Source organism: Entamoeba invadens (assembly GCF_000330505.1).
Source record: "Entamoeba invadens IP1 unplaced genomic scaffold scaff_1105074726553, whole genome shotgun sequence".
NCBI classification, from domain to species: Eukaryota; Evosea; order Mastigamoebida; family Endamoebidae; genus Entamoeba; species Entamoeba invadens.
Window position 1 is genome coordinate 13,957 of NW_004440250.1, and position 10,926 is coordinate 24,882.

Sequence of the window (10,926 nt, forward strand, 5' to 3'; positions counted from 1 at the left end):
TGATTTAGCAAACATAAAAAACAACATAACCAAAATTAAACAAATCATTTGGTCAAATATATGATCAATACATTTTAATTCAAAAAACAAAAACCTAAAAAAACAATTAAGGCAACCGAGTTAAAACAAATTTGAACTTCATACATCCTTCAAGTTACCAACAATTTGCAAAAAAATGTTCAAAGCAGTTTGTCTTTTATTCAATTCACTTGTGAATTGAATAAATCCCATGTGAAGGTGTAAGTGAAAACCAAATCAGAACCATCACAATTATAACTTGAATCTATTACATGTATAATTTCAGGATTTGATTACAAATAAAAGCGTCTTGATATTATAATTGAATTCTTTGTTCGGCTCGATATTTTTATGAATCATAATAATAAATATAGAAACCAATAATAAACAGTGATTTATTTAAACAAAAAAACAATAATTAGTACTAACTGTCATACATATAACATTAACAATAAACACTCAAACTGTATATATTAATAATAATATCAATCAATTTTGATTTTTTTAAAATACTAAATGTTATGAACACTTTTAAAAAAGACAAAAATTGACAATTACACAATCAACCGTAAAGTCTTTATGACATGTTTCTTGACAGTTAATTACATTAAAAATGATAAAAATAATAGTATATTTTAATAAAATAAACTAAAATAACACAAATTAAAAACTGGTTTAATTTATTATAAATAAAAGAATAAAAATAGAAATTGTTTAGTAGTCGTAATTCACAGGGAAATACTCATCCCCTCTTTTTTCATAAATTGGTGGCGCAAATAGTTTTTGTCTTAAAGTGTTTTGTGCCTCCATAGCTTTTTCCATTTCTCTATTATAAGGAAGTGAATAATCAAAATTTTCTCTAAATAATTCGCCGACCACATTCCATCCATCTTTTTTCTCTCTTTCATCATAACACACTCGAATAAGTGCCTTACCCGAAACAATTGTATTTCCATCATTTCCACCTTTCAAATAGAACCACGTCTCTATATTCCTCCCAAACTTCAGATGTGTCAAATCAAACTCCACGCATCCAAGAAACACGTCACTGATTAAAAATCTTTTATGATAAAAATAAACAACAACATTCTTTCTATTTGGGTTTAATGGAATAACAAAACGAGCATTCTCGTAGACTTGGTCGACGCTTCTGACTTCTTTTGATTTCACCAATTTTCCACTTTCATTAATAACTGCGCAAAAGACAGTCGATGGCGTTTCAAAATCTTTTACACACAATCCAACAGACTCAACAACTTCGACTGTTAAAATTGGACTCGCGCAACCACTTAGAGCTGCTTGTGTGACTTCCAAGCTCTCCTCTTCTAAGTCCCACACCGCTTTCTTGTTGATATAGTCCACTATATATCGTTTACCTCGATATACCCCAAACACACACCCACTCGGCAACGTCTCAGACTCTAGAAGAGGATATTTGATATCAACACTTTGTTTGGTGGTATCCAAAACGACTCGGTTGATGTGGTCCAACAACACTTCTTTGTGTCCGTTGGAGTCTATCACCACTTTCTCTATGCCACCGTCACAACACAGAAAATTTTGTGGCGGGTCGGGGAAGGTATATTTTTCGTCGACAAAATGAATTGGACTTTTCTTTTGATGTTCTTCAATTTGTGCCTCGTCGGGGACATTAGATACTATATTAATATTATAAAGTGTTTCTATATGGTCTTCCGTCTCTTTTTTAGGATTTTGTACCATTTCTATTGCTATGAAATACATCACATTCACGTCTATTCTATTTAAACTGGGCGGTAAAGTAATATCTTGATGAAAGACTATTTTAGTCTCACTTATTCGTTGTGCGCCACTTATTTCTTCTGTTTGAATAACATTTTTGTAATTGAAGTAGTATGTGCTATACATTTGTATTAACGAAACTTTGTAATCTTGATTCTCATGTGGACTTCTTGACTCAATCTTTATATGAAAAATGATGTCTTCCCCTATAAAAAACTCCTTTTTTGAAATTAGAAGAGTCACCATGGACTCCCCCATCATAAAACAATTTCGAATTTCCGTAAATATCACTTTTTCGATAACTGGCATACTAAATACGACGGGAAACAGGGTTACATCACCTTTTAATAATTTCTTCTTACTTACAAAGAAAGGTGTAACTCCATAACAAAAATCAATTTTTGTATGGTCTTCATTATATAAAGACGAAGGTGGGGTGTTAAGAGGGACTTTAAATGAAAAAGGAAACGTGTAAACCCCCGGAATATACTCTTTTTCAAGTCGACTCTTTGCACCAATTAATTCTATTATATCTATTTGGTTTGAATTAATATCAGTCGTGTTTTGCAAATAGAAAGCTTGTCGTTCGTTATTATAATTTATGGAAGCAGGATATGGCATTATTACCTTGGTTTTATTCGTTTCCATTCTTAAAGTAGTGTATCTCATTGATATTTCAAGGTACCCATAACTTAATGTTATCGAAGAAACAGTTTCAAAAACAACATAACCAGTAATAATCTCGTCAAAACGCCCAGATTTGGTTATAACAGCACTTAATTTCATTATTTGTATTTTCAATTCGGAATAAAAAGTTTGAATGTTTTTGAATTGTTATTAATTGTTATTAATTGGTATTATTATCAAAAATGTCTAATATTGATTAATTTAATTTTATTCAAAAATACATTTTTTTATTCGTTGAATTTATTAATCATAAATAATATAGTAAGTTTATTATAATTATATTATATACTTGTATTTTGGATTGTGATCAAATGTTATATAGTCAAAGGCGTATATTTGTCGTGAATCCAGCAGAAAAACGTATCTATTTGTCGTAAATGAGTGAATTTTGTAAAAAATTCTATTTAATATTGAAATTTATTTTTTATAAAAAATTTAGTTTTTAATTCAACAAAAGTTACAGATTCAAGAACAAAATATTTAATTGTCGTACACCAAAATGATTGGTTAGTTGTGCGACAATTAAGCAACTTCGACAATTATAATTACGACAAATAGACGCATTTGACTGTAATTACACAAACAACCAACAAATATCTTATTTTAGTTAACTGGTAAAAACAAAAATAATTATGTTTGTAAGGTTAAATTATTAGTTAATTCACATTTTTATACACTTTTAATAATTTTAAAAAAAGTAATATTATTATTATATTAAGACAACGTCTTACATTAATAATTCAAATGTTTGTTTAACAATAAACAATAACCAATAGCCGGGTTTAAAGATATAACAATTTCTTCGTTAAATCATTCACTTTCCTTTGAATTTGCATATTGGTGAAGTAAAAATCTAGTCGCAGAAAACTCCAGTTCAATAAGAAGCTCTGTTGCTGTTATTGCAAAGAACATTTGTATTGATTTGCATAGTCTTGAGTATTTTTATTTGATATTTTTTGCATTTATTTTTGATAATAAACAACATATCTCACACAACTATTGTCGTTGTCATCACAATATTGATCAAACTCTGTTTTACAAGTTTGAGGTTTTGTATTGTAATATCTCATGCATCTGAATCAGTGACATAGTTGTTAACAATTTTTGTGTTTTCCATATAATTAAATTTTGATTTTTTAATGGTTATTTTTTCATTTTAATAATAATTTTATCTCTTATTTCTTTTTTTATTTCCAAATTTTTAAATCCAGATAACTTGTATTCAGGAGTAACAAAAGTTGAAAAAAAGATAACACGTATTCATAAAATATACGTTAAAACTGTACAATATTTCGTTTAGTGTCAGCAACACCCATAATTCGACACACCCAAAAATATAATTGGAACAAAAAACATCTGAACTTTTTTGACAATTTCATTTTTACATTACAGTTGATATTGTTCATTTTTAATGATAAATAATAATGTGTTGTTGTTATACTTCCGTATTTTGGACTCAATTTTTCACAACAACTTCAGTTTCACAAGAAATTAAGTAGTCTATATATACTATAATTATTTTAATTAAACATGGTAAAATCAAGTTTATTGAAGGTTCATATGCACTTCTAGTTTTTTCAATGAATGTGTTTACCTTTTTAAAATACATTTAAATTTTCTATTAAATTCCATTATTTTTGTTCAAGTCATTTTACATTTTTAGTTTAATCATTAAATCAATTGCATTTTTATTAAACTTCCGAATGTTGTAAATAGAGTGTTAAATATTGTAACGACTCTTTCAACAACATGAATTTTTTCATTTGAAACTCACCAAAAATTGAATTCAACTATTTAATTGTTTTTTTAACAAATTTCTTATTTGTCTTTTATTTCTTTAACTAATCTGTCTACATTAAATTATAACACCTTGAAGGCAACAATTGTATTGGTTGGATTGTTATTGTTGACAATTAAATATAATATTTTTATTTTTGCATCTAATATTGAGTAGTAAAAAGAAAAAAAATCATGGTCAATTTATAAGGTTTTTTATTGAGTTTGTGAATTCTGCAAAATATCTTTATATTTGACACAAAAACTCATTAATACCACCATTTAACCTTTCAATTGTATTATTTGGATTTCAATTATCTCAAATATTTTATTTTTCGAAAAAACGATATGTGTTGAAGTCCTTGCTTTTGCAAGAACTTCAACTCCCTCAGCCGTAGTCTCAGTTTTCAACCCGACCAAATGAGCGAGGTTATTATATCTCTCGTCAGCCATACACATACAAGTTGTACTTTGGACACATCGCCAACTTTCTTGGAACAACACCATTGTATCGAATAACATGTGGTAACAACATTGCAACAGATCGACCATATGGAATATGGAAAGCAGCTCCTATTTTATGGACCATTGAGTGAAAAATCTTAAGGGACGCGGAAGAAACAGCCAAACCAGCAATGATAGCAACGTTGTGCACCTCCTCTCTGGCAACAAAACCCCGTTGAACAACTCGACCAAGTTGTCGAAGACTAATTCGACTGCTTCTTTAGCAAGACCATCTTTGTATTTATCAGCCATAACCGAGACATAAGCCTCAACTGCATGGACCAAAAAATCGATACCACAGTCTGCTATAGCTCTTTTGGTAATGAGACACAGAACATTGGGTCGATGATAGCAACTGATGGAGTCAATAATAATCTTCAAGTGGACACTTCTTGTTGGTTTCAATGTTCGAGGTGGAATGACTTCAGACGCCGTGCTAGTTGTCAAAGAATTCATGAAATCAATTTGTGAGAAGGATGGCAAGAGTGTACACTGAAGAATTCAAGTATGGTAAGATCAAGATTTTCTCCAAGGTTTGTGTTCTTGCTAAAATTGAAGAGAGGAGAAGAGTCGATGAGGAACCACAACTAAGGACAAAGAAATTGAAGCTTTGAAGAAGAAGCTTGCTGAAGAAATTGCAAAGAGAGAAGTCGCTGAGATGGCACTTTCTGAGATGAAAATCAAGAACGTCGACTTGGAAGCTTTAGTTAAAAAGCTTAAAGAAGATATTGAGTCAAAGAATGTTTCACTTGACAAGGCTGATATGAAGTCACAAAAGATAAAGAACACATTGAGGAACTCCAAGGTGATATTAAGAGAGGAAAAGAAGACTTGAGCAAGTTAACCACTGAGTACAAGTAACTTGAAGCCGATAATCAAAGACTTTAAGATGAAATTACTGAGCATAAAGCGACTATTGCTAAGAAGGATAGTGTCATCACTGAGTTGAACAAAGACATTGAAGATAAGGAAGGCGAAATTTCCGATTTATAGAAGAAGCTTGAAGCCGAAGAAGACAATTCAAAGGATCTTGAGACACAATTACGCGTGAAAGAAGACGACATTGCTTATTTGGAGAAGGAGGTTGCTGTGTTGAAAGATCAAAACACTCGACTTGATGCTGCTAAGAAAAATATGAAAAAGTGGTCTATCGAACGCAACGAAGATTGAGAATTATGAATAACAGATTAATGCACTTGAAGCACAAAAGAAGATGGATTTGGACGACAAAGCGGATGCTGAGAATATTGCAGCGGACCAATCTGATAGAAGAAAGAATATAGAAGACCAAATCAAAGCACTCAATGCCAAGTCTCGTCACTTAAAGTCCAAGTCAGTGCACCAGCTTCTGTTGCTCAAGAAGAAGAGAAGAACATGTTGAATGCAAGAATTCCTGGAGTTTAAACTCAACCAGATGAAGAAAGACAGAAGGCTGACAGTGCAGATGTTGCTTGAAAAGTTGATGAGAGCAAATTGCAGGAAGTCCAGTTCAACTTAGATAAAACAAATAACACTAAAGAAAAGTTGATAAAAAAGGTTAATGAGTTGATAGTCCAAGTTGATCAACTCACTGATGAGAAGAAGAAGGATGAGAAGGATTTGGAGAAAATGGACAAGATGATCAAAGACTCGAATGCTAAAGTTGACAAGGCACAGAAGCAACTTGACACTACAAATGATGACAAAGATGGCAATGAAGCGATGAAACAGAAATACCAAGACGAACTGAAGAGCGTTAGAACTGAACTTGATCAAGAAAAGAAAGACCACTCCAAGACCCAATTGATTAAAGGAAAGTACGAGAAAGATATCGCTGAAATTATAGTCAGAGCTGAAACTCTTGAGAAGAAGTCCAAATGGCTGAACAAGAGAAGGTTAAGACTATGAGAAACTATAAAGAACACATTAAAAGAGTTGATAAAAACAATAACCGAACTCGACGAAAAATGAACATGATTACTTTGAAAAACAATCTAAAATGAGAACAGAGTTGAAGACTATTTGAAAAATTTGCTAAGACTTACAAACAGTCAAAAAAAATGCGAAAAGAAGTTGAAAATGTTCTTGAACTCAATTGTTTCTCCTTTACTATCATGTGAGGTGCACGTAATCAAGCACCTGTAGCAACACATCAAACAGAACAACGTTGTTATGTGATCTTCTTCTGACAACCTCTGTCGATCAATCGTGAGACGTTGTGCGACATATATTCCCACTCATGTCGGTTTTGATGATGTTGTTCTCGTCATCAAACAGTTGATCTGCAAGTGTTTTTGCAAGCTCCGGTTTGCCAACATCATTCATCCCGAGGAATATGAACGAGTCGATCGCTTGTCTAAGCCAAGACCACTTCTGCTTCTCAGAATAGCCTCAGAGACCGCAATCACAACCTCGTCCTGCCCAACAACTCTATTATGCGGCTCGTCACCAAGTTTCAGGAGTCTTGTCTTCTCACTGTGTCGTTCTGCTTACTAAAATGTCTATCCATTAACTCACAACGTCTTCAATCAGCTGTGGGGTCACTTGCAACGACAGCATCGATTTCTCTTTTGTCTGGTTCTTCAATTCAGTGAGTCGTATCTTTGCTTCTGGAATTGCATAACACTTCAAGTCTGCGACAATCTCAAAGATTTTGTTGTCTGCTTCAGCTCTTTCAAGAGCGATCTTATCGATTGTCAGTTGTGTGTCTTTTTTTTCCAAGTTGTCAATCTCCTCTGGCTGCGAGTTCTTTTGTGCGAATAGTGTTGCACACGACTCATGACCAAATCGATTGCTTGTATGGCAAGAACTTTGTATTAATTTCACTTTTTGACAGCTGCAACAAGAGCCGAGTCAGTGAATTTCAGTCCGTGGTGGCTCTTATACTTCTCAATGATGCCTCTCACGATGTACAAAGTGTCCTCTTTGCTAAGCGGCGTAGACCTGCTGAAATTGTCCCTCAAATACACCGTCTATCTCAACGTACTTTCTGTATTCTTTATGTGTTGTCACTTCAATGCACCACAACTCCCCTCTCGACAATATTGGCTTCAGGATGTTTGCCGCATCCATTGCACCCTCTCCGGTTGCACCAGCACCCAAGACAGTGTGGATCTTATCAATAAACAGAATAATTGGGTTCTTTGATTCTTTCACCTTCTTCAAGATCGCCTTCAGTCGTTCCTCAAACTGCTTTCTGTGCTGCGCACCAGCAATCAGAGCACCCATATCAAGTGCAATAACTCTGCACTGCAAGTTTGAAGGAACACATCTTTCGAACTTTTACTATCCGCGGCACCAAACTTTTTACATGTATCACCAAACCAATAAGCCGACAAAGAAACCAACGCTTAGAGCTATAGTTATAGAATCAGAAGCTAACGCTATTGATTGCAGCTATTAGATTTTCAATTCAGAGCAAAGTACGAAACAGAATTGGAAGGAATTGAAACGGAAAAGGAAGAATTACAGAACGGTGCAACTAAATAATAAAAAAAGCGAAATGGTAGACAAGAAAGACTGAGTAGGCCTAGAGAAATATTGCATGTTTCGAACAGAAGCAGTTTATATGCAAATTGAAAAAACACAAGTTGATATGAAGAAGACACAACCATCAGCCGGAGACGGTGAATTGTTGAGTTGAAGGGCTTGAGATGATCTGAACAACAGACAGTTTGAAGTTGATTAAGTAAGTGTAAAAATTGAGAAAGCTAAGAACACTTTGAAATCAAGCAAAATACAAAAAACAAGGATTAACTAATTATTATATAATTATAGTTTTTCAATTAAAGTCCGGTTTTAAACAAAATCAATGTTATAGTCTACTTATTTGTAAAATAATGTATTTTATTATTGTTTTAATGGTTTGATTGTGACTAGATGCCTCTAGTTCATTAAAGATAGACTCCAACTTATATTCTAAATTAGAGTCTATAAGTATATTCGAATAATTTCACAAGAAAAGCTTTTTGCAAACAATTTTCATCAAGTAATGGATATCTCCAATAACAAAAAATTGGTGATAAACTTTAAATTTATGATTATAAAATATACATCGACTTCTACACACCAATCACGAGAGCACACTTTGAAAAGATAAACATTGACCTTTACAAGTCGATCGCACCAGTAGAGAAGGTGCTTGAAGACTCAAAACTGGACTAAGGACGCATTTACGATGCTGTGCTGATTGGTATATCAGGAATATTCAAAAGGTGTTGGGAAGATACTACAAAACTTTTTCAATGGGAAAGAGTTCAACAAAAACATCAACCCAGACGAGGCAATTGCTTATAATGTTGCTGTGCAGACTTCTTTGACTGGAAATGGAAAGGTAACAAAAGATGTGTTACTGATTGGTGTTGAAACTGACACTTGGGATAGAGACAGCTGCGGTGTGATGACAGAACTGATACCACACAACTTAACAATTTCAGCATGTAAGTCACATTATTTTCGACACATGCAGACAATAAGCCTGGCTTGCTCATTTAAGTCTTTGAGGGCATCTGTGACATCACATTGCAACCCGCTTGAAAAGTTAGAATTCTTTTCGATAATTAATAAAAAAAATCATTGTTATTAAATCCACTTTTTCCACACTTCTTTGGATTTAAAGTTCCGCCTCTCACAAGTGAAAAAAGTGTAAGAATCGCCACCGTTAAATAATTTGCCAACAACATAGATATTGCCAGTGAACACGTCACTAAATATGTTGTGCTTTACATCTTCAATTATAAAGCACAAATTGCGTTTGTTCATGACTTTTTCATCTAAAGCCAAAGAACTGGGTAAAAATAACATCCTGTTTTAATCGCATTTTAAATATTGATTTTTCAAAATAAAAAGCGTGGGTTCAAAGTTTATTGCAAATATTGATTGGATCGATCTTGAATGCGCATAATTATAACGATTTTTAATACCGCAGTTTTTTTAAATATTAAGTCACTTTTTATTGTTATCTGGTGGACACAAAATAGATTTAATTTTGTCTAAAAACGGGCATTAGGCAAAGTGTGAAAACCCCCGAAACAATTGGGATGGGTTTTTGAAACGGCTTTCCCAAATATTTCAATCTTTATGGTCCAAAAGGTACCAGATAACGTTTAAAGACTGTATTTATTAAAAATATCAAATGTGTTTTTTTATGAATTAATGAATATTAAAATTTTAATTGTTTTATTGAAAGTCTTTTTGTAAAAAAACAACTTGTAAAATTATTTCTTATTTTCATTTTAAATTTAAACTTCTTCGTTTTTTGGTTACATCATTCGATTTAAGTCACACAAATGCAATGTTAATAATTTAGAAATTATTTAATTTCAATTAATTTAAAATAACATAACAATATAATGATAATCATCTTGTTAATTAATAAAAACGTTTTTAATGCACATAATAATCATTTTACAATTAATATATTTTTTATAATAAAGCAGTCCCATCAAATACAAATATATATTAAACAAATCGTCAATTGTTTATTTTAAAGGGTTTCTTGAGGATAAGGTGTATCCTCAGGATTAAAGCTATCCTTATTAAAAAATATTTTTCTGAGGATACAAAAAACAAATCCATAATGTTCAGTTCCCCATAAGGCCCACTTTCATAACTCAAGTTATAATTTACACTTAATATTTCGAGTCAAAGTTAAATTTTAAATAATGGTAATAATTTGTCATAAATGCCAAAAAATTAAAAACAATCAAAAAATCGCCACAATAATCAGTAAACAAAAACAATAATTATATATCACGAACTTGAGACGGAAAATAACAAAACATGAATTAAACTTGTTCATATTATGATTATAAACTTATTGATATTATTTACGAATCTGTCTTTATAACACAATAATTAAAATTTACATTTAAATTGATAATTGTTTTTTTATCAAAATGAAAATTGAAAAAGTCGAAAACACTGATTTAATAATAATGCATTTTTAAAAAAAACAAATTTATTAATAATTTTGAAATTTATGCAATTATTCAAATTTATTATAATAACAAAGTTAATCATATTGTGTATATTTTAATATGATTGTTTCATTTTGATATTAACTTGTGTTTTAAACAAATATACAGTTCTGAGGATGGCAATTATTTTCTGAGGATGACAGAAATAGAAAGTTTACACTTTTACATCTATCTGAAATGTATATTGAGTAAGTTACTATTTTTGAATATGGGAACACGTCAT

The 10,926-nt window shown here is 31.8% G+C and overlaps 5 protein-coding genes across 5 annotated transcripts; 2 read left to right on the top strand and 3 right to left on the bottom strand.

Moving 5' to 3' along the window:
- Positions 1–732: 732 nt before the first annotated feature.
- EIN_330370 (hypothetical protein) lies at positions 733–1,761 on the bottom strand (the record flags this gene model as incomplete). The annotated part of the gene is made up of 1 exon (XM_004255476.1): positions 733–1,761. The coding sequence occupies one exon, from the start codon at positions 1,759–1,761 to the stop codon at positions 733–735; it is 1,029 nt and encodes a 342-aa protein (XP_004255524.1).
- A 2,763-nt stretch (positions 1,762–4,524) lies between these two features.
- On the bottom strand, positions 4,525–5,202 carry EIN_330380 (hypothetical protein; the record flags this gene model as incomplete). The annotated part of the gene is made up of 2 exons (XM_004255477.1): positions 4,525–4,815; positions 4,873–5,202. 2 exons carry the CDS (start codon positions 5,200–5,202, stop codon positions 4,525–4,527), a joined length of 621 nt encoding a protein of 206 aa, XP_004255525.1.
- Positions 5,203–5,222: 20 nt separating this feature from the next.
- Positions 5,223–5,916, top strand: EIN_330390 (hypothetical protein; the record flags this gene model as incomplete). Its single annotated transcript, XM_004255478.1, has 3 exons — positions 5,223–5,279; positions 5,339–5,551; positions 5,740–5,916. 3 exons carry the CDS (start codon positions 5,223–5,225, stop codon positions 5,914–5,916), a joined length of 447 nt encoding a protein of 148 aa, XP_004255526.1.
- Positions 5,917–5,959: 43 nt separating this feature from the next.
- On the top strand, positions 5,960–6,633 carry EIN_330400 (hypothetical protein; the record flags this gene model as incomplete). Its single annotated transcript, XM_004255479.1, has 2 exons — positions 5,960–6,062; positions 6,206–6,633. The coding sequence occupies 2 exons, from the start codon at positions 5,960–5,962 to the stop codon at positions 6,631–6,633; spliced, it is 531 nt and encodes a 176-aa protein (XP_004255527.1).
- Positions 6,634–7,233: 600 nt separating this feature from the next.
- EIN_330410 (chaperone Clpb, putative) lies at positions 7,234–7,953 on the bottom strand (the record flags this gene model as incomplete). Its single annotated transcript, XM_004255480.1, has 2 exons — positions 7,234–7,534; positions 7,712–7,953. The coding sequence occupies 2 exons, from the start codon at positions 7,951–7,953 to the stop codon at positions 7,234–7,236; spliced, it is 543 nt and encodes a 180-aa protein (XP_004255528.1).
- Between the last annotated feature and the right edge of the window lie 2,973 nt (positions 7,954–10,926).